General features: G+C 39.6%; 1 protein-coding gene across 1 annotated transcript in view; it reads right to left on the reverse strand.

Moving 5' to 3' along the window:
- The window catches only part of LOC308134260 (protein diaphanous homolog 3-like), a gene marked incomplete at both ends in the record, with an annotated part of 162,653 nt that overhangs the window by 40,908 nt on the left and 97,155 nt on the right, over positions 1 to 24,590 (reverse strand). The window contains 3 exons of the mRNA XM_080501923.1: positions 10,050 to 10,112; positions 10,715 to 10,810; positions 23,276 to 23,411. Coding sequence (XP_080358049.1) covers positions 10,050 to 10,112; positions 10,715 to 10,810; positions 23,276 to 23,411 — 295 coding nt within the window. The remainder of the gene's footprint in view (positions 1 to 10,049; positions 10,113 to 10,714; positions 10,811 to 23,275; positions 23,412 to 24,590) is intronic.

Below are 24,590 nucleotides of genomic sequence, written 5' to 3' on the forward strand. Positions count from 1 at the left end.
ATTCATTGCAACTCGGAGAACAAACAGTGTGTATAACTCACAGCAAAATCCAGTGTTATCTCACTAATTGTGATCTGATTAAGATCCAAAAGGGCTTTATATGGGCTGAAGAGCTGTGACTGCATCAAAATGGGAGCATAAACAAATCACTGAGGCACTACAATAAGTGTCGAGATAAAATAAAGCATCATGATTTTTGGAAAGAGAACTTTACACCTAAACCCTATTATTTACATACTCTGACTATGAGCTTCACAGAAGAAATCTGAATTATTCTGATTCAATTCAACAACCAATTTATAAATAATCTTAGATAAGTGCCAGCTTACTCTGGGCAAATAGCAGATAACTGAGCCAAAGAAAAATGTCTTTGGATTGTGGAAATATGTTTAAGAACTAAAGTAAACCCATGCAGGCATAGATACAACATGCAAAATCTACACAGAATGCTTTCCTTCACTAGTTTACATTTAAGACAAACCTCTTAAATGTAAACCGAGGGGTTTATAAAATATTTGCATATCGTTTATTCATTATGAATGTTTTGAAATTGCACATGACCATATTTGTCGTTTACTGCCCTCTCTCGCATTATTAGCCGGAGGAGCCCGTTCAGGGGATCCACAGGAGCTATTGCTAGTAATAAAAAGATTATTAACCACATATCACATGCTTACAAGTGTATTGCTGTGTCATACATTAATCATGCATCACATGTTTCAATATTGGGTATAAATTATAAACACGGAAGTAAATTTGACATTAAAAAGTGAGCAGAGAATATGATGCAACATTTAAGTAGGATACAGTCACGCATGCATGCTGACTGCATTTGTGTTTTTATTTTAGATTGCTGTAATGTTAAGACAAAAAATATAAACTGCAGAATTTCCAGAATTCTGAACGAGATATGCATGTGTGGGTTTGAGCGTATGGTAGTGGTATGTGGACGAGCAGAGAACTGTCTGAAATACATTTAGGCCGTTCCCATTCTCGTTGGTTGACGTTGCGATTACCATTCAAACAAGCCAGGCTAATTCCTTCTCTGTTTAGAAAAATAATCAGGTTTTCATCCTGAAAACTAATGTCTACTCGCCATGAATTTGAGGTTTTGTTTTCAATCAAAAACTTGCCTCACAACAAACCAATCAAGTGTCTAATCTATTATATTTAAGTACATTGTTCTATAAATACATTCATTATTCTTTATACTGTGCCATTAACATTTTCTGTTGGTACAGCTTTACAATTTGAATCAGTATTCCAACTTGGCCATACATTGATTGATTAGGGTGGTTAATAAGGCCTAGTTGTTTAAAACATTTTAGTACCACTGTGTGAAAAAATGCTTTTGTAATGCTTGGAGTCAGTCATTCCATTCAAACAGAACTAAAGAGTCAGGTGTTGTATGCTTAAAAAAACAAGAACAAAAAAACAAAAAAAACAGATTAAAAACAATGACCCTGCCAAGCAGTAAGTTGAGCGCAACAGAAAAAGAAAATCAATTCACCAACCAATTCAAACAATGAAATATGCAAGGCCAATCCACTCTGGGTTGCCGAACAATTGAATCCTTTTACTGCTATCAAAAATGTGATGTCAAACACCCTGCAGCAAATCTAAAAAAAAAAAAAGTCAGTTTCTTGCTGCAAAATATGTTATAATTGGTTTAAAGGAAATCCAAAGAGAAACAACTGGTTCTAACATGTTTGACTGACTGCTGAAGAAAAGTCCATACGTCGACCACTGAGGCAGATTCACAGTGAAGTAACTTGACATCTCAAAAAGAGAAATGCAGAAGATGGGGGGGAGCACAGCTATACAGCAACAAGAGAGCAGTGGTATGTCCTTTTTTAAAATAATCTTTTTGTCCATGCTCTTTGCCAGCCAGTCATTTCCTTTCCTTTACTCCTCTGCCCCATATCTGCTTTATTGTGATGCTAAACAGTTAGTTTTGACATTCAGAAGGGCCCTGCCAAAGGACAGGCCAGCGGATGCAGTACTGAAGAGAAGGCCTTAATGGGTTCAACTGGAATGGAAAGCATCTGCTAGTCTCCACATGCTGGAGGAGAGAGAAATGTCAAGTATGGTTATTATAGAAGAAGCAGCAGCTCGACGAATTTCACCTGAATGAAAAAAAAAAAAAAAAAAAAAAACTGTCTTGGACAATGCGTGTACAAGTTACATCTCCACACACTAATGCCTTTGCTGAGGTGGCGAAATTAACCCACTCAAAGGCAAAATAATGTTACACATCTCAACACGCTTTTATGGTACGTGTCAACCTGAAAGCTCCGTGGGCCAAATCTGGTTCAAAACATGTCTGTGCAAGAATATTGTTCGTTTTCACCGCCAAGAAACATCAAATTCCCCAACAACAAAAATGTTTAAAGAGATGAGAAATGTATTAAACATAATTCTTTAAATTATGTAGTAGTAATATATTTACCACATACATGCGCACAAGTGGAGAAAATTCTGTTTTGGTTCATAGTACACTTGAACATTTAGCAGCAAAGACCCCTGAGAATATTCACTATTCTAAAATGTTTTAAGATGCATAAATAAAGCATCACTCTGGAAAATAGCACCGACTTGCGATAACTGACCAACGTACTTCACGAGTCAGTGAGAATTGAAATGGAGTTTTATTGACAAGCTTAACACCAAGAAACACAAAATGTCTCTTCTTGGAATATAATTTTTAGTGGTTGTGCAACACATTTATGGTACTGTTTTGAGTTAAATTGAATCAGGAGAGCTTTTCTTCGAGCACAAATGATCAATGCAGGCACATTTCTAAAATCCCATTCTCAGTGTCCACGATGGATTAAACCCCTCTCAGCAGTTGACTATGAAAGCGGCCTTATACTTTTGAGCTCCTCTCTGCAATGCTCAAACATTCGAATGAGGAACCAGCATGGATTTCTTTTTTTTTTCTCTATTTTCCAAGGGGAGGGACTTTAAGGTAAAACTGTCATCTTCTGAACATAAGGGAAATCATATGCTTGTGGAGTACGCATATATCAGTAGAAAGTACCAGAGAGGGCATTTCTTCACAGGATCACTTGAGCTTGTTTGCTAATTTGGACCCCTGAGGATGCTAATCAAAGCTGGTGCCAGACTAATGAAGCACTTTAGCCCAGAGGCCAGAGACCAGAGACTCTTACATGGCCCTGTGCCTCAAGGCTGAGCATCTACCAGGGAGTGTGTGTGCGCGAGTGTGTGTGAACGTGCTTGCGCGAATGCATGTGGCTGTGTACAGTTAAATGTATGAATGTGTGAGTATGTGGACATAAAAGGGTGGTTAAGAGAGTAGATCAGCAAAGCCCAAATCCCACTCTCTGAGGGGAATTTGGCATCAAACAGATCTTGCTGCCTGCGGGCTGGCCTTCTCGCTCTGTCGGCATGGAAACTCTTGTCACTGCACTTTGAGCTTCTGGATCCGTGAAGAGACACATAGCAGGTAGAGTGGGAGCAGAAATGACTGCCAGACAGAACAACGGCGAAATGAGGCCGTTTGAAAGAATGTGATCATTTTATCACCACAGACTAAAGTGGTTCTGGGAATCATCTGCAACAGCAGGCGTGGTATCTCTTCCTTTTTCTGTGTATGATACACCAGAGGATATCTGGATATGGGACTGTTTACACATTGGCTATTGCGGGAAGGTGAGAAGAATTTTAGTATAATGTATCCTTTCTTATCACTCCTTCCAAAACTTTCCATCTTTCCCTCTTTGAGTTAAGACAGTTTAGTAGTGCACTTCCGCAGACGTGTGGCTGAATTTTCTCAGGCCCAAAGGGTGACCCATTATAAACAAATTGCAAAACTAGACATGTTGCATACTGAAAAAAAGAAATAAAGGAACTACACAAATGTTTGGCAAGATGGAGTTAAAATCCTGACCTCTGTTTGAAACTCTATTTTTACATCACTGCAGACATTGCTCAAACACCACTTTGTTTACAGGAAAGATATGAGGTGAAGATAGCACTAATTTCCCTCCCAAAACAACGTAAGTTCATACAATCATCTTCAAGCTCTTTCTCTCTGAGAGAAAACGTGATATGGCTGCTGGCATCGGTAAATGTGGGAGGACCAAGAGTGTGTGTGTGTGGCTCTAGCGATAAGGCTGCTGTAAAATTTAATTAGCACAAAGCCATGGTGAAAATGACTTAATTTCTAACTGTATTAATAACTAAAGCACTCTGTAAGAGCCCAGTCTCAATCCAAATAACGGGTTAGTGAGAGAAAACTGATTTCCAGAGGGAGAACACAACAAAGAAAGGCCAAAATGGATGAAAAGATTTGAAAAGGAAAAACCTACAGTCCTTCAAATCAATGTTTATTTAAAATAAATCTAATAGATCTCTGATACCTCATATCTCAAATGTCTGTGCCGAGATATTCTGTCTCTGTCCTTGTACGTCAGGTATATATCGAAACAGTCAGAAGGCAAGACAGCTCCTGCATGTGAAAAGAAAAGACGGAGGATCTCAAAAGCCGGGTGAATAGCAATCCTACATTAGCAGCTTCACCTGCTGTTTGGGGCCTGAGCTGGTGTGAATGGACTGATTAGGGTCCTTGGCTCGACATGCTGAACACCACTTTCTATTTCACGATTCACAGCCTTTATTACAGCCCGGCTTCCTCATAATCCAGCTAAACGTGGATATCTGAGGAGCCTGATCGGCTTAGGACTTGGCTAAAAATGTGGGATGTACAGCAGAGACATGAAGCAGAGTGCAGAGATGTTCTTTATCAACGGTTTTCTATATGGGAGAGAGTGGGAACAGCAAAGCTTGTGTGCATGCATGTGTGTCTACCCAGTTCTCATCCTTTACATTGACCTCTCTAGCCAGTCAAGAGGACATACAGCATAAAATTCCACTTTATCCTTTTCTCCTCTCAGTAGATCAGGCTTTGCAGAGCCTCAATGTGTAGATGTGAGTATACTGGAGGTGCTTCAAGTTTTTCTATTAACATACACTTACACAACTTTTATTACTTTCAACAGAAGTTGTGTGTGCATCACAATTCATCATGTTTTGTTGAGAAAATACCCCTTAATATTCAGGAGGCAACAGTCGTTTTCCTGAAGCCCAAGTGGGAGCTATTAAAGCCCCTTTTCATTACCGATGGCCTTGCCTTTAAGGCGACGCAAGAAGAAAACAGCAACATGATCACACAAAGTGTGATAGGCCACGAGGAAAACAAAACATAATGACGGTCTGTGTTATGCATGCAGGAAATTATGTCTTCGCAAATAAATGGCATTCGGGATGTCCCAAGATAGATCCCAGGTGCTACTCCTGTCATAAAAGGGATGAGGGATTGTGTCAAGTAGCTATGTGTATAATCACCAGACAGCTGAAAAAAATATGGCAAAACGAATCGTGAGGAGCAGATTGGAAGAAAAAAAAAAAAAAAAGAGTGTCCAACCAATCAGACTGTATTGTAATGGGAACTTTCCGTGTGCAGGAGCATGCAACATGGCATTCCTTGAAAGAGAGGATGCTTTGAAACTTGGAAAAAAAGGGGTGTAAAAACTCCCTTTTACCTCAATTACTATTCCACAAGTCTCACTGCACAGGCCATACCTAATTACACCAACCATTTTGTTAAGGTGCCCTCTTGCTCCATCTGTTCAATGCATTTGTGCTCAGCCTCCAACATGCACACACACACACACCAAGTGCAGCACTACAGACACAGACAAAGGCAGGTCAAGGTACATTCTCCGATCTGGATATACCTTCGTCTACAAGAATTGATAAACATCTAAACCACCAATCAAGTGAGGCAATAAGAAAGACCGTGACTCTAACTGGCCTGATGAACGAAGACACAGATACCAAAAGGTGTACACCTGTTCAAGCTATAGACAACTACTGCCCTGACCCCAAAATGGTCTTTAACCTTCTGTGTGTCTCATTAAAACAAGTCTTCAAGCTGACAATGTCATGTATGTATGCATGAGTATGCACCGTATGTGTGGGAGTAGAACAAGGAACAGTCTGTTCAGGAACAGAAGCTTCCTGGCTATAATCTGTCACTTTAATGAAAACCGCACAGGCCGTATGTGATGTGTGGATGATGTATGGTGACCAAATGCAGATAAATCAGCTACTTCTACAGTTACACTTTTGAAATAATGACGTGTTTCATCCATTGCAATAGATCTAAAGAAGACAAAGTCTATGCTCTTGTTTTTCTCTCGAGCTTTCTGAAATGATTTAATAAGCCTCTTTTTTTCTGCTTATGTCATGGCCGGGGAAAAGCAGTCAGGCAATGGAAGAGATAAAGTGGAGACAAAATAAAGTCAAAAAGTAAAGTGTAGACTTAGGAACTTTTGAGTGATGGGAAGCTTTCTCCCATAATTGACACTGATATGAGCAGACAGAAATGTGGAAGAGGAATGAAAAAGCACACATGCGATCTGCAGCATACAGTTAGCCTGCAGTGAAATCCTCATATCACAGTCTATAAGAGGACCAATCAAAAAGCAAGCATCTAACAGCAGATTCCACTGGAGTGCCCCAGCCTCAGGAAGCTACAGTGGCTCACTCTCTCAGCGAGTTGTTCATAAATGTCTCACATGTGAACAGTGGACACACAGATCACAATGTCGAATAAAAAAAAAAAAAACTTTTATGATTTTATTTTGTTAAAGTGTGTTCCACAGATTTAACAGATGCTTCAGGACTTCGGGTTGCATTTCAGATTAAGCCAATAAGTCATCTTTCACAAGCATCTGCTCCCATACCCAAAGTCACACGAAGTCTGCAAATAGAACTCCAGATTCAACATGTCTAAAGAAATATGCATTCATCAAACAAAAAAGTGTCATGATGATTACTTGACAAATGCATAGTGCAAACAATCCGCAGTAAATAGAGGCAGGTATTTAGGGGCAAAGACATTACAGCTTTCAAAGAAAAATAATGCAAATAACTCCTGTCTCCATTTGGTAAAAGGGGTTCACTGACTTTGTACCTTTACATCAATTTCAAGCTCCAGTAAAGAGCCATATCACACATGGCAATTGTTAGGTCGCGTGTCACTAAAAACATCTGAAATAATTGTTCCTAAAGACAAAGACATTTACTTTTTCATGGATCTCATTCCACACTATGCCTTCCACTGTCGATCAGTGCCAAACAAGGGCACTATTGCATGCGCATGCACTTGGTGCTTTCTCATTTCTGCCACAATGATAAAAGAGTGTTTTTTTTTTTTTGAAATCCTCTAAACATGTACTGCACATGCTGGCCTGGGAGTCTGCACAGTTGTGATGAGAGCTTGCAAAAAAAAAAAAAAAGTCTGAAATGACCAGGCGGTGCCTGGAGAGATGTTTTCAGAAGGACACAGTTAAAAAGCTGGAGCTGCTTTATAGATTCAATAAGTATCTTACACCTGTGTGGCTAACCACCATCGATCCATCATTCTGTGGAGCCCAATCCAATTTAGAGTGTTGAGGAGCCCCAGAGTCCCACAGCCTTATCCTAACCCAAGCCAGAGTCATCGCAAAGCCTGCTTACCTTCATCCCCCAAAGTCTGTGGGTGTGTCTGTGTTGCTGGGAGAGTGCAGACCAAGCTAAACACCATAGCTGCTGGCTCATGTTAAAGTGTGTTGAGCCAATTTAGGGGTAGGGTTTAGGGCAAGGGAAAAAAAAAGATGACAGACAAGTAAACCTGAGGGAAAAAAAGCAGGTTTACCAGGCCAGGAAGCAGCCCAGTATCAAAGTCAATCGGAAGAAACAAAACTGAAGAGAAGAATCTGGATGATTCCATTTGCAAGAAACACTGGAGGCACTTACTTACAATGCATCTTCAGCTCTGGTGTTGTATTCCATGGCAACTACTTTCATCATGTATACAAAATACATCAAACTACTACAACAGCCTTATCAACCTTGATAGGGAGTACTTCAGTGTCGGCATGCTGATTTGTTTGGCACAAACAACAGACGGGTTCACTTGAGACTCCCTTGTGACAAACACAAAATGACACCATGCATGTTCAGATTGACCATTCAAATCTCTTTCCTTCACTAATAATTACAGTATCTTCTGGCACAGATGTTACTGTTTAATTCTCTCCACTGCTCCACTGGAGTGCGCAACACCCCTGAGATCAATTATTAAAGGGTATTTAAAATGGTGGGAGAAAGAGGTGGTATGATGGTGTGAAAGTGAAAGCAGCTGTTTAAGTGCCCCTGCTGCCGACTAAACCTCATCACCTCCCAACTAAACAGAGAGCATCCTGTGGGTTTCACTCACTCCAGTGACTAAACCCAGGGCAATTAAGGCCCAGCTCTCTGTAGGAGTGAAGGAGGGATGGTGAAATGGGAAAGAAGGGGTGAGGCAAAAGCAATGGAGAGACTCCATACCAATAACAGCCAATTATGTATGGGAGGGCCATTGCATGGCCATGAGAGTATAGAGGAAGACAGCAGGGATATGGGATAGTAGGGAAATGAGGAGGAGTGTTATTTAGGAGGCAGATGGCAGAGAGGGGGAAATTAAGATGAATGGGCACTGAGAGGGCTGAGATGGTGCTGGGGCTGGGCAGAGAAAAGTAATTAGCTGTGTTTGCTCTGGGAGGCTGGCAGTGAGTATGATGCCTGCGGTGACAGGCTAAAGCCTTGAGCTTTATTAGTCAACACGCCATGTCTGAAGCTGCCAGCAGGGGGCAGCTGGGTCAGCAACCTCCCAGTATCTCCTTACCTGTACAACGCCCCATGGGGTGTTTTCACAACATGGACACTGAGCAGCAGCTCCTTTATAGTTTGTAATTTCCCCCCCCAACCCTAATCTCCAGTTAATACAACACAGCTCTGGCTTGTTCTGTCTTATAGTTACTGACTCAGTCTCACGCCCATTCTCTCTCACACACAGTCAAACCAGCATCTGAGTCCAATTTTTTTTTTTCTCCCCCACGTTATCCCTTAGTTTCACCCCTACCAACTGGCTCTATCTTTCTTCCTCACACCATTTCTCTCCATTTCTTATGTTACAGCCACATCTATCCGTCTCTTTCCTCCCACCCTATATATAACCCTCCCCCTCGTCCCTTTCCAATCTAATTTCAGATAAGCCACAGCAGAACAACAGAGCAAGGCCCTTTATCATTGCCATCAATGATGTGGGAGAATTGAGCGTGAATAATTTTATTCATGTGTGCTTGCACCCAGCCCACTAGGACTCCAATTACAAGTAATAAGAGGTAATAGGGTTACAGCATAATTTTTTAAGTGCTACCGTAATGACTGTAGAAAACCTGTGACAATGGGAACCTGTTGTTTATTTTAGCAACATCTAAAGGTGTTATATATGTTCACAACTAAAGATATTGCGTATATTTGTATAATTAGGATCTCATGTAATCAGTACACCCAGAGTCACATAGCTGGCCCCATTCACATTATAATATCCATATACTGTTCCTACACAATGCTGAAGAGCAGTGAACATCTGAAGTGCTCCAAGTGGTGTGTATCCAATTAGAGCCATAGCATCTATTCTGTATCATGTGTACGATCTTGGTGCATATACGTCACGGCTCTGTTAAATACATTCAATACAAAGGTCAGCTGTTAAAAATTCAAGAAAAAAAAAAAGGCAATTCTCTAGAAGATCCAAACAATGAGAAAGACCCCTCCTGAATGCAAACGCACAGGGTTGAGCTCAAAATTCTGCCGTTGTTGAGCAATTTAGGAGTCTTTTCAAACCGATTAACCAGAACAGCCCACACACTACTTTCCCTCATCCAGGCTTTTCTCAGAGTCCACAAAGAGCACTGCCTCAAAATGTTTCACTGGTGCTCCATCACACTTTGAGAAGTTCCACACATACAAGGTCACAAAAAGGTAAATTGGCAAGTGAAAAGGTCAAAAAAAAAAAAAAGAAAAGCAGGAAAACAAGGAAATTTGCAATACGAAACATGTAAAGAGATTTAAAGAATTCCAACAGCAGCTGAGAGACAAAGCTGAGCATGCTTGAGGTTTTAGCTGTAGGGGATGGTTCATATTTTTTGTTTTACCATAATTAACAGGCCTGAGGACCTGGCGGAAGGAGCTGGGGCTGATCTTCTGCTGCTGGGTATCTGTAGGGAGGGCAGTGAACAAATAATGCCGGCACATTGAGTACTTAAGAAGGATCAAAAAAGCTGAGGATAAGAAATCGACCACTGGAGAACAGCTGTGGAAGAAAGAGCATTACAAAGAAAGACTTTGTTAAAAGATCAGCTGCTAATTTCCCCCTAATATTGAATGAGGCAATCCTTTCAAATTAGGTACAAATCTCATGATAGAGTCGCCGCATATGCTTGTTTTCTCAATTTTTCAGTTTCTGGATTTAGACTCAAGACTGCCAGGAAAAAAAAAACAACAAATCCAAACATCAGACAGTTGTAGTAATGTTGTCAGGCTGAGGATTCTCTGGCATCGTGCTCCTAGCAAGCAAGTGTATAAACAACAACAAGCCAGTGTATTTTGCAAGTGACTGAGAAAGAGTGTAGAGAGCCAAAGCACTTCGTGATGCATCCAATTCACTGAACTTTTAAGAAACAAACTAAATACTTAAATTGTTTCACACCCTTCTTAAATATTTTTTTCCCCTTGTCTTATTTCTGCCCGTTTGGGCAGAAAATGTGACCACTATGTTCTGCCTTTTGTGTATAAAATAAAACCACAATGGAAGACTTACCTCTGGGTCTTGGCGCTCTCTTCCTCCGATCTCTGAAAGCAGCTCCTGACTGTAGGGCTTCCAGCAAACTATCCATCACACCCGTCTCATCATTCTCTGAAAAACCACAGGAAAGGAAGAAAAAAAAAAAGTAGATGTTACAAGGAAAAAGGGAAAGGTAAAGTATCCAAACCAAATGAATTCCCTTTTCTTTTGAAACTGGTGTGCCGTGGAAATTTGCAACATTTCGGAGGACATGCGAAACAACATTTCTCAATCGTGACATCCTGAGGAAATGTTGAAACTGGGATCCAAAAAAAAAAGAAAAAAAAAAAAAAAAAAAAAAAGAAAGAAACTGGGATCCATAAAATATAGTCATGCACATGCACAAGCCCAGAAGTATCTGAAGGTGCAGTCTGATGTTTGCAGTCCTATTTAGTTCTATAATGCTGTGTTCTATAATGCTGTGTTGGTAATGCTAATGTTTGGTGTTGATCTAGCTGGGATAACCTTGCTGTGCCACCTGAAGCAGAATGACAGACTTGACCAGAGACACCCAGTGAAAACAGCCGTGAAATAGCCAGCAGATACAATACGTAGGGATGTTCAGGGACAACGCATACCGTCAATAAAAAGTGTATACTCTACCCCTCATGTAAATGTGACTATGAGCGTAGGAGTTCCATTTTTCAACTTGCTTCTGAGTTGCCTTCAGTTTTTACGTTTTTGTCAGCTACCTTGAAAACGTTAACAGCTGTGTGCCACTTAACCCGGGTCATTTGGGACTTAAGCATTTCAATTTTGCAAATGCTGAAGGCAATTCACATGAAGCCTTATTCCACTGGCAGTAACATGTGATGCGATTGCTCATGTTGAAAAGCTACTTAAAAAAATAAAGTACAAAAGTTATCCACGAAGCATAAAAAACTTTCCATCCAAACTCTACCTTGTACATGCAACAAATGGTATGAAGGCAAAAGGCTTACGCAATTTAACAGTGTAGTGTATTTTAATATGTATAAGTTTGATATGTTTGAGCATAATATCCTAAAAAAATCTTGGTAAACTTGTTTGGCTTCAAATATGAGCCAAGATGCACACTCAGCCATGGCGTTACGGCTAATTCCCACCACTGATTTACTAAAGGTGAAGAGGACATTGCTCTGATTAAGGTTTTGTGCACCTTACACCTTTATTTTGTCTGAAAATTCCCTCTGGAGCAATAAGACGCCGAAAAACAAACAAAAAAAAAAAAACATTCACAAATGTCTATTACTCGCATTTGACCTGTGTGACACTACCCAGGACCTCTGCTTGACCAACCGTCTTCACTTCTTAAAACACACACAAGCTTTTTGTTGTGAAACATCACTTATTGGTTGCTGTCCAGCAAAGTCGGGGAATGGCTTGAGAGGAGGCACCGTTTTAAAGGACAGTGCACAGTGTATAGAACCAGAAGGTTGCCCTTGACGAGGGCAGACTGAGCCTGAGGAGCATCCCAAATGTAATTGTTTCTACAATCAAATGCACCAACTTTGAAGTTTATTGGCTAATCCAATCTAATAGAACAACTGTGCTATAAATCATTTCTAAATGGAGCATACAGTTTTTTATTGCAGTGTCAAATAAAGAGGTGTTGGCACAGCTCTCACTATGTGTGTGTGTTGGGGGCTATTGAGTATTTGTGAAAACAACAATTATAATAATGCTAATATCAGAGAAAAAGAAAGGAAAATCAGACTTTCCAGTGCTTACAGGTGCAAATTTTAGGCTAGGATTTTAACCTTTACAAACAATGACAAAGCATGGCATTCAAATGACAATACCGAGCTAATGGCATATCTTTTAAGCACAAATTCATCTTCTGAAAAGTGCAGCAGAGAAAAAGAAGTTTCCCTTATTGTTTAAACATTATAACAGTTTGGAAGATGTCAACAGTCACTAATATCTCAGATCAAACATTAAAAGAAAAAACCTAAAAAAAAAAAACAAACTACCTTTAAGACTTGGGGACTTGAATACTATGTCATTTTTGAAAGATTAATTATATATTTTACATTTTCATAGAGCAGGACATAATAGGTTATGCAGACAATCATGTTTAGTAAAACACTGTAGTCTTTTTTAATAACTATGTTTACATATTATTAATATAATTTATGCATTTAAATGTTCATTATTTTTTTCTTAATATGTGTTTAAAAAAAAAAAACTGACCGCACAACATTATTTTGGTCACATTTGAGCCTCGTATATTGACTCATTCTGACATCTTATGCTGACAGACTTAAAAGGTGTTTATTGAGCAGACTATTTTAGAACAAATACTTCATCTCAAAGTATATGAATTATGTGTGAATGTACAAAAAAACCCAAAACATGAATGCTTCTTATGACAGGTAACAAAATATTGATGAGGCTACATTTTATTAAGTAAACTTGCACAGTGGATTTTGATCCTATTCAACCTGTCCCCAAAAATACGGACACAATTGGCCCATGTCACGTGCCGGACTGGATGGCCAGAAAGTCTCTTATCAAACGTCAGAGATTTTGAGAAAAGAAATATTGTACAGAATCATCAGATGTACTCGGGGGCATTCGAACCAACATTTGATTCTCCTGTCATGCATTGACTACATTCCTGCTCTACATGCTTCTGATGTTACACACTCTCCATCGTAGCCGGTTATGCTAAAGTGACGCTCACACTAAAAACCTAGATATACCACACTCGCAGAGGAGGTATGCCGACTCACTTTCATGTCTGCCTGCTCCAACGTGTGCATGCGTTCATCTGCTTTTCATTTGCAACAGTTGCAATCCTCCTCCTGCCTGATACGTGCCTGGTTCTTCATCATCGCGCGAAGCAGACAGGCAGCAGAAAAACTCGGGAGCAAAACCAACGCTCCTCGACACCCAAATTTGTCTTCACTGCTATGGCAATTCATCACAGGCGCCAAGCTTCACACTCGCCACAACACACATAGGAGAGTAGCAAAAGCGCTCGGAAAAACAAGCAGAAAGGAGCAGATCAATCTATTGCAACCTGCAGTGTGTGGCTTCATGTGTAGTACTCCGTTTGACTCCAACCCACAAGAACATGAAACGTTTTGTGTGCCTCAGGAGAAGAGGGAAAAAAACGAAACCCAGTCAGATCTCCCGCCTCAGGAATATATGGGCGCAAAAACAGTCCAATTTTACACATCAATCAGAAGCAATTCAGAGAGACCCAGACAGAAAAATGCTTTATAGAATTTAGACAAGAGGTGCTTCCCAACACTGAAAAACTATAACACATTTATAAACTCACACCCACATGTTCGCAAACTTAGAGAGATCACAGACGTGTCACATAGACAGTAATGGCAGAGAAACACATGGCAGCAGAATATTAGTCAAGCTCGCAGCTGTGAAATGGGCTTGAAACAGTCATTCAGCGTGTGAAAGCTGGTGTTGAGGAGGATGTGGCAAGAGTATAAAGACTGGTGAGAAGGACGGGACAGCTGAGAGTGGTATCCAGGTCCAACCACGGCGCCACCGATTGCTGCTTTGATGTGCACAATGTGTGTGACGTTTTTGATTGTGCTGCATGTGGAATTTAGAGCCGTTATGACAGGTGTGCAATGTGCTCGCAGATATTTGCATTACCTCAGCAATGAGGACTTTCATGGAAGCCAGTCGAGACTTCACTTGATGTCTATTTAAAGAAGAGGGTCTACCTTGACCTTCACAACTTGTTTCGCGATGCAGATCCATTTCCCCACATTGACCGAGTGAAAGAATGCGTGTAGAAGCAAACAAGCTGTAATAAGATGCCATATTTAACAGCCTTCTCACTTTAGCTGGGAAGCCAAACAAGTATGAAAATGTATAGTTTGGAGTGCAAATGTAGATGTACTACAAGAGTAAAGGTCAGGTTAACGAGGAGACAAAAAAAAATGTGTTTACTCCACCACAAAACAAAAGAACAAACTCTTGGAGTAGAATCAAGGCTGCGATGAACCTCCACCTCTGGGGAAACACTATAGTTATCCTCCTGTCTGAAGTGAAACTTCAATCACCATCTCTTTAATCAGGGCCTGTTCACAGTGGCATTTCCCATTGTCTGGACAAGCAGCCTGTCTGTGTGGCGATGTCCACCCTCTATTCAGACCCAGACTAAATGTCTCCCACCACTTCACTCAACAGGATGTGGCACTTATCATCAGGACAATGACCCAGTAGTGGCAGTGTGTAGCAGAGGTGGACCAGAGCAAGGCAAGGAACCGGGTCAATTGGGTTGGGATGGAAAAGCTAAGGAGATTAAATGACATGCCTGAGTACAATGAATGCAGGCCCACCACTGTGTACCCATGAACTCTTAGAAGACAAATGGTGCAATAAAGTTGCTCAGCCCACTTTCTCTCCCTTGAATAGGTTCTGTTGGGCTTTACTGAGACTTTGAGCTGAAGAATTGAAGGCTTTCACTAAATGGTGATTAAGGATGTACAAAGTGTACCATATATCATAACCAGCTATACATTATTCTCGCAACTCACTGCTGAGCATCCTTTTAATGGTGTTACATGAGGAAAAGTAAGATTAAATAAAGCTTCCATGTGTTAACAGTGGTGTCTTGGCGACAGAAAAACACAATAAATAGACATAAAGAGAATGGTAGCTCATTAGGGTGGTTTCTCACCGGGGGGGCTCGGGACTCCCACTCGGGGTTCTGACTTGATCTAAGTAGGTTACAAAGTAAAAACAAGGGAAAAAAAAATATGTCTGATAATTGCTGTTAAAATTAAATTCAAGAGGGAAAAAGCACAAGCTTTGCCTGACTTTAATATTGAAAATCTCTCATTTGATTCAGACAAAAAAGCTCCACATGTGTATTTTTCTTTTTTAAAGCTTAAACAAAACTTTGGTTAGTGCAGAAATAATTTTACAAAACCTACTGTGAAGGTGATTTTAAGGATTTTAAGGATGGCTCTGTTCGGGGATTGTAGATAAATGGCACCAGTGCACTGCTTTGGTCATGTTCATGTGTGCCCTGTGTTTTGAGGTAGTTGAAAGAAGCAGCTGAGTTAATTGCAGTACGACTGCAGTGTTTTCGGAGAGTTTACTTCGACTGTGGGAGTTTACCAAAATGAAATTAGTACCATCATTCACACTTCTCATAAGTTTGTTCTTTGCAACTGACCATTTACAAATGAAACTAAATTAATGTGAATACATGCTCCATTTTTTCCACCAAATCAAATTTACCTGGAGCCACAAAAAATGTTGAATCTTTAAAATGAACAAAAAAAAACACAGATTCTAAAGTTTCATATATACAGTAGTTTTGAAACACACAGTACCCTGCATTTATGATGTTTTAACTACAATTTAACATGGTAAAAATTTCAATTACATTTTCAGCTGTTTCTGTACCTGATTTTAGAAGGTTCATCGTTATTTTCCTTCATTTTTGACATTTTATAATAGAACAGAATTACTTTATTAATTCTAAGGCAAAATTTATTTCAGCACAGCTCCTCACAAAATACATAGAAAGTTGAAAATCAAATAAGATGGGATCAAAATCAAATAAGTTATTTAAAAAATTTATATGTAAAGGGTGATGAATATAATTAACGGTGACTAATATAAGCACAGCATTGGCGAAAATAATTAAAACACAGCAAACACTAATTACAGGGAGGAGTTATAGACTCTTATGGCGACAGGACGGACAGACATGCTATTTAATTTAAAGATGTAACTTTTTTTCGACAGTTTTGTCAGGTTTTTTTCTTTTTTTTAATTCTCGTAATTTTAGCATTTTTTTCATATTTTGCCTTTTGTGAAAGCCTTTTTTTAATCCAACAGATAAAGTCATTTTAAGAATGACTCTGGTGTGTAAAGAAAATAAAAACAAGCTAAATTGTTTATTAAGTTATAATTTAGTGAAAGCTTCCGGGAGCAACTAGAAGGCGTCAAAGAGCCACATGCTGAGTCGCAGGTTGCAGACCTCCACACGAGACTGCAACCGCCAGCGACACATTTTGCGATATTTAGAGGAAATATGACCATTTGAGAAAGAAAACTTTAAGCCTGAATCACTTAAGGCAGTTTTTTTTAAATTTATGATCGAACAATGTTTGGAAGGATGGAAAGCAGTCAGCGTTGGCCCACAGCATGTCATAGTGGCGTGTAAAAATGACACGAAACTGACATATCAATGTATGATGTTATGCTGATGTCAGCAGCCATCTTTCAATTGCAGTCAGGTAAACAAGCATTCTGAATGTCCTTGGATAAACAAGTGGCAGGGGTCCATCTCTGCATGCTCCATGAATTTCAACTGACGATGACGTTAAGATAATCAGTGGCTCTCACGCACAGAACAACGTTTTCCTGCATAGAACTCTGGGTTCCTCGCAGGCAGTTCGCCAAAAACCGTGAAATAAATAAAAACAGTGTAGAATCAAATGCAAACCATGTGAGGAGTACTGTATAACTAATGCATGGTTCAGAACCTTGACCTTCACCTACGACATCAGTGCAAAAAATCTCATGAAAATGTACACATTTTCAGACAAACGCCTATTTCTCCACCAATTTTCTTTCACCACTCTTTTTTTCATGGTCCTCCGATGCATTTTGCATCTTTGCATGCGGGGTTGCATCTCTCGCCGTTCTTCTATTTGATGTCTTAATAGTTCATCGCTTGTAGCCATGTAGGGAATGTTAAATAAAACTCTGATGTGTAATTTGTCGCTTCACAAACATTCCTGCTCTCGGCCTACCCTGGGAGTTAATGCAACAGATTTGTCATACACAAGCCAGGCACAGCTCGAGGAGTAGGGGGAGAAGAAGAAAAAAAAACCCACACGTATTCAATCTGAATTTCAATGTCCATAGGGTTCTATGCAAATGCATGCAAGCTGATGCTTCTGTTCTCTGGAACTGCCAGAAACCACCAATGGCAAATCAGGGCTGCGTATGAGGGGGTGGGGGAGAGAGAAAATAGTGCAACCTCATGCTTTATGAACACTTTAAATGGCTGAAGCAAAAACCAAATACCTGCAGCAGGTAAAAAGCTCAAATTAATTTTGATCAATCTCTTCAGAACCACCCCACCCCTTTCCCCGTCTCATTGCTGTGCCCTTCAGCATAATGTGGATAAATCGTCTCTCTGGGGCTTTTTAGGGAATTGATGGATAATCAGATGATTACACAGAAAATCTCCATTGAGGACAATCCTCCCTGACAAACAAAGAGAAAGCTCTTTAGTTAATAAATAGGCTGAGAGACAGACGGAGGGAGAGAGAGCATGTGAGAGTGAGCGAGTAAATCCTGCCGTGAGTCGGGCGCACAAAATCTCTAACATATTCATTCCATTTGAACAATCTATATGTAGGGTGTGTGTGTGTGTGTGTGTGTGTGTGTGTGTGTGTGTGTGTGTGTGTGTGTGTGTGTGTGTGTGTGTGTGTGTGTGTGTGTGTGTGTGTGTGTGTGTGTGTGTGTGTGTGTGTGTGTGTGTGTGTGTGTGTGTGTGTGTGTGTGTTTTGCCAAAAACCTTACTTTTTAGAGATGTCACCAAGTTTGCCTTTGGCTTTATCTTAAATTGAGCATATCTAAATACATTTCCAGCTCCAGGCACATTTGTATAAGCCTTTCTGACAAAAATTTGGCCCAAGTTCATTCGCATGATTTTCTTATATTTGAACTACTTTTCAGAAAAGTTTGCAGAGAAACACTACCCAAACCACTGGGGGGGGGGGGGGGGGACCCAAGTTGTCAATCTGAATCATTTGCAAATTAAACAAGTTATTCAAATTCACATAAGGACACAAAGTGTTCTGTGCCAGTAAAGAATATTGAAGTCTGTTTTATTAGTTTACAATGCTGAAGCCAGTCAGATATGCTGCAATTATTCTCTCTGTCAGAAATGAACAGAAACGTAATCTAAATGAAGTGAAACAACTGACGTGAATTCGGTTCAAATAAAATTGTTAACCAACTATGGCCCCTCTTCAATGCAATAATCAGCAGCAGATACTAAACCTTTGTGATTACTTTAGTTCGTCATTGTTTTGGATGAAGGGGGTTTTCATCATTCTTTTACATTTTTTTTGGTCCCATTTAGTAAAAAACTAATTCTTTATTTGATTGTAGTCTGGATTTCTTCTGTCCAAGACACATAAGATACTTGACATCAAGCCTTTCTTGCTACAAGTTGAATTTATTTTCAGTATTTCTATTAATTGTTTTTGCAATGATTTAACCCAATACCCCCACAGGTTTTCCAAAAAGCAGCATTTGGATATAAAGATGCTGTAATTACTTAATTAAGGACCCCTTGACATGTGAACATATCGAACATTAAATCTTCCAACTGAGGGGAAATATGCTCTACCAACTGAAGCATAGCCAAATAATTAATTTATTGTTGTTGAGTTTCCTTGATGTAAACGCAATACAAACAATTCGCACCGGGCACAGCCTGCCCATGGAAGTTGCTGTTAATTTTAAAATGGAGACAACCCTTTGAGTGGGTGAGCCAGAACTGTCACATTTCAGGCAATTTATGGTAAATGGGGACAACTGAAAGCTATTCAAATCAGAGAAATATGAAAGGGGAGTGGTTTATAATGTGTTTTTGCCAAGAGTGGCCTTGGTTTGGCTAGATAACACCCCCAGAGTAGTACTTAGGTCTGGACAGACCATGCTGGTTGTGGTCTTGCACTCTAACATCTACAGAAGTGCCTGTGCGGCTGGCAAAGTCATGTTCGCTATAGATGCTGGTGCAATGCACGGACTGCCAAGCTTAATTGTTCTGCCAACCTTGGCTTTGGCATTGGAAGTGGGGCTGGAGGCAACACTGTTGGAAAAAAACAAAATAAAACAAAAACAAAAACAAAAAAAACAACTGGCTGTTGGAGGCAGATTCCCTGGCATAAGGTAGATTGTGCCTCCTTTAGAGCTGTGCAGTAAATAGAGATATTAACCAAGCTATGCCATCCTGGAGGAGGCAACATGTAGCAATATTTGGAAAAAGCAACACATTATATGTCAGTGTGGTGAAGGGGGTGGGGGCTTAAGGTCATGTTTCAGGTATTTGCAGTTTGAGCAATAGATCAATATAGTCAGGTGGATCTAAGATGCGTACATTTCTGCAAAATGTTTACATGAAAACACAAAGATGGAAAAACCTCTGACTTGTACATGGTCTGATGGTACTGACTGGTCTCAATCAAATGACACGGACACAAGTGTGGGTCTAAATGTGGCCTAAAACATCTCTTGATGAATTCAAATACCACATCATAGTCCCTGAAACTACATCAAATCTCAAGCAATAGCTATATATTGTGTACCTATTGAGACATATGCTCCAACCATGAAACTGCATCTTTAGCACCAACACTGCCACCAACAGCCATTTCCCTCACCTTGCTTGCATCTGGAACAGAAGCAGCTGTAGGCGTGTGAATTTTGACTGTCACCGACCGTCAACATGACAACGCTTGCCACCCCTCAATAATATTTAGTTCCACAATCTTTAGCAGCCACGGCAGCTTAAAAACATGCCTCCTATTCAACGAAAGGATTCTGGGACCTGTGTGCAGGAGCTTCTTTCATGCATTCAAGTTCATGAGTTCGCTGGGCCCTTTCTGCAAATGCAGACATCAACTCTCCCAAGGTTTTGAATTGAATTTTGGCCATGACACGTTGAATAGGTTAAAAAATAAGCCATTTGCTTTGAGTTGAGTGGTTTGAGTCAATGACCTACTGATAAGGTCAAGATCTTCACCTCAAACTAGATTGTTTGACACCGTGTAATGCATTTCTCTCCAATATACCTTGGAGAGTTAAAATGATTCACATTAACCTTAAATATGACAGTAGCTAGGGTAGACTATAAATATATTTTTTTCTCCAATAAATGAGTTGATTCAATAAAAAGTGTCCATTGAAGATGGTCGTAGAAGAAATCTATGAAGGTTTTTGCAAAACCTACTGCCTTTTATTTTGTGCCTGGGTTTCAGTCATGGTGTCCTCCTTGGCTTTTTTCCACAGAGCTGTACTTAGATTGGTGTGCAGTGAGTTAAACAGTCAGCAAGCGCCACTCGAGAACGTTCCACCGGACTTTGAAAGTCACTCAATGTGCTTTTCCTCCACAATTAACACCAATCTTTAGAGACCTCTTCATTTCTCAACTCCATGTCCAGAAACAGTGGCGTGCAGTGCCTTGCGAGCCCTGTCAAAAATGAGTTTTCTTTGTATTTAATAATTAAACAGTGATTCTGAAATCTGTGTCTGGAATTAATTAGTGACTCTCGCAACTATATCCAGAAGATGACTGGTTATATTTTGTGGAGGTCAAATCTCCTATGTCCTCTACAAACATCACAACTCCTTTCCTTTGCTGGGGCAAGCAGAGGAAAGCATTGCCAGCCTCTGATCGAAGCGGGACGCTGCTATTGGGTTAAAAATTTGAGTGACGGCATCATCAGCCAATCAAATTATTTTGATGGGTTATTGACAGAATGCCGAAGGGCAAGTAAAGCTTCTAGCACTAGCTTTGGTGTCATTGAAATGAGCTTGACTGATTGGCCCATGGGCAGGTGCGTGATGACGCACTGTTATTATTTGCTATTATGGAGTGATGGCGGCTAATTTAACAGCAAGATCGGATGATTCGACAGCAGACCTGCTTCAGGGGCTTTTTCAAGGCACCCGTTTGAAGAAGAAATGGAAATTGTGAGTAGAGCAGGACCGACACCAGAAATGGATGAGCTAACTCAGACCAACAAAGGCTTTGTGAGGCATTTTACAGCAGGAGAGATTTAATCTACAAGTGGTGGATGAGTGCTTGTTTTTGTTGTTTTTTTTTACTTTCTCTGGATTAGATTGGCGCTGCTGTTGGCATTTGGTGCCGTTTTTAGATTGTAAAGTGGTGTTTCCCATACAATCGTGCCCACAGACAGATAAGCGCGCATGCATGACAGTAGTGCGCTTGCTCACTTAAAAAGAAAGGAGGAATGGACAGCCTCTTTTTATTACTGTTTTCATTAGCTGGGTCAGTAAATGTTCGACAAACAATTCCTGCAAGGAGATCATTTAAAGCCTGGCAAAACTTACTTGAAAGAATCTGACTTAGTAAATTGAGCATCCATCCATTAAGTTCATCCATCCATCTATCTATCTTCCATATTGCGTAATCCCATTTGGGGTCGCAGGGTGCTGGAGAAAATTTCAGTTAACTATGGGCGAGGGTAGAATCATGTTTTATTTTTTTTACATTTTATTTTCAATATGATTTACTGTCTTAACATCCTGCTGTCTTCAACAATCAATTCAAATCAACACTGAAAGTTAAGCAGAGGTCTGAATTGATTTAGTTTATCCTGAAAAAACATTTAAAACATGTTTATGTTTTGTTATCCAAACAAAAATGACTTAAAACTTTAAGAAGTGCCGTATTGAGATTTTTCTTTTCTTTTTTTTTTTTAATTCACTGACTTAAATTCATTATATTTACAAATGTTTGTGTTTGCATGGCATGGTGGCATTTTGGATTAAGGTTTGACCTTTAATATGAAGACCTCGGTCAAACGTCTGGTGGCAGCAGGTCGAGCATCTCTTTGTAAAACTAGCCAAGTTCAAAACTGAGTCACATAGATGTTGACATGATAAACAGTTGAATGTCTGGGCTATACAAAAATCCCCATACAGCAATGTGACAAAATAACAATAACAAACACTACACCTCTTCCTTTGGTGTGTGGAAATATGATTAAAACTACAGAGCAAGGTCTTCCAATGAAGCTGCCAACAATAACTTTATGAAGTGTGGAAAAGTGTGACAGTTGAAAAAAATACTTTAAAAAGAACTTGCATAATATGCCCAGACCAAATACAACAGCAAAATGGGAATCTGGAAAGGTTCTCACATCACGGTGGCACAAAAGGAGAAAGACTTTGTGCACCATTGTGTAAATGTAAGAGACAACTTCTGTCATCCAACCGGAAGATCCACATTCAAAGTCAAGTATCTTAAGCTGACTTTGTGTCTTAAACCGAACACGTGAATTAATTTACTGAAATATGAAGATAAAACCTGCAGAGTTCCACACATCAATGATCTCACCTTGGTGGACTGTCCATAGAGTGAAGGAAAACAATGAATACTGTTACATACATACTGTATTAAAGTGTGGTACATGACTCATAATCTTTTCATATGTCAGGTACGTTTGACAGGTTAATGGAGAAGAAATAACACTAGCAAAGACCGTAATTTCGACCCAATTGCTTTAGCCTGAATGTGAATATTCACGGGAAATATAATGATTTACATTATGCTCCAGCAATGAACATGTGTATTTTATAGTTTCTTTCATAACTCCATCGATTAAAACAAGCACAAAAGGCTTTTCAGTGAAAGCGGGTTTATGTTATTTGAAAAACACGGTGAATTGCACATTTTGATAAACGAGTCATTGTCTTTGAATAATCTCTTATATGGTAAGACCAAACATTGATTAGTGCACACCTCTCTTTAAACAGTTTATCCATGCAAGTTAGCAAGCAAAGCAAATCTACCTGCATTGACTTCCAGCAACCTTCTTTTTTTCTGCTGTCTCTCCTGTTTTTCCCGCTCTGCCTTCTCCTTTGCTGCCCGTGCCTTCCTCTGTTTCTCCTCCAAGTCCCGCCGCCTGAAGTTCTCCTTCAATGCTTGCTGTGGGGGGAGAGAGAAAGAAAGAGAGGGGGAAAAAAAAAGTGACAAAAAGACAGAGAAAAAGAGAAGACATGACGGATTGCTAAGTGGGGTTAATTATAGTAGTGTGGAGCCTGTCAAAATCAAAGGCTGCTGTCAAACCCAACAGACATCATTATCAGGCACCATTAAACTCAGAAGATGTTTCTAAGGTGTGCGTTAAGGTCAGGAAGACAGCTTCAGCATCACCTGGTGGATAATGCGTGAACTTTGTCCTTTCATGGAATTGTCTGTGTAGTAGAGGGTGAGAGCTGTTCACATATAATGCTATGTGGGTGAAAAGATTGGCAGCTGAAATTATTAAATGCCAAATATTATTAAGAAGCTGGCCACATCTGGTACAAAAAAAAAAATCATGAATACATTTAAATGCTAAAAACAATATGGCATTTTTTTGGGAGGATAATAGAACTAGATTGATATATTACACTCGCAATCATATAACAAAGTGTTTAAAAACACTACGATTGCTGTACAATACTTACAGCCATGACTTGAACTTATGGCAATCTAAATCCACACAATAAATTCTGAAAAGCTCAGCTGTGGTGCGAAAGAAAGGATGTCTTATGTAATATTTATTTTTATATCATTCGGACATATAGTAACTGGCTTGAACATAAATGTTCACTTTTATGTTGTAAAAAGTAAACCATTCCCCATTTACTTTTATTGTTGATCTTTTAATCCCCCCCCATGCTTCTCCTAATTCTTTTATTTTCACCTGCTAAACAGTTGATATGAAGAAGAGCGACAGCAAAAACTGTAAACCAAGAATCAAACAACATAAAATAATATAATAATCGCATATCACTTCAGTAAATATTGATTTAAAAAAACCCTCAATAATAAAAGCCATTTCACAATACACTTCCATTAACAATAAAATAGACAAAGTAAAGGATGTTGAAAATGTGACATTTTACCAGAATAGCTCATTTAAAGGCAGGAGGTTTAACATTTGGCATGGGAGAAAGATTGCCATTGTACACCATCGAATCAATAATGACAATATCATCATTTTAAGAGGCCTGATAATTGATCGCCCCACACTGCAATAATGTAGGACTGCTAATGCAGCTTAGGTCTACTTTTCCAGGTTTAGCTTAAAAAATAAATGTTAGTGATGTTGGCTACCTG

The sequence above is a fragment of the Blennius ocellaris genome (genome assembly GCF_963422515.1).
Source record: "Blennius ocellaris genome assembly, chromosome: 1".
Taxonomy (NCBI): Eukaryota; Metazoa; Chordata; class Actinopteri; order Blenniiformes; family Blenniidae; genus Blennius; species Blennius ocellaris.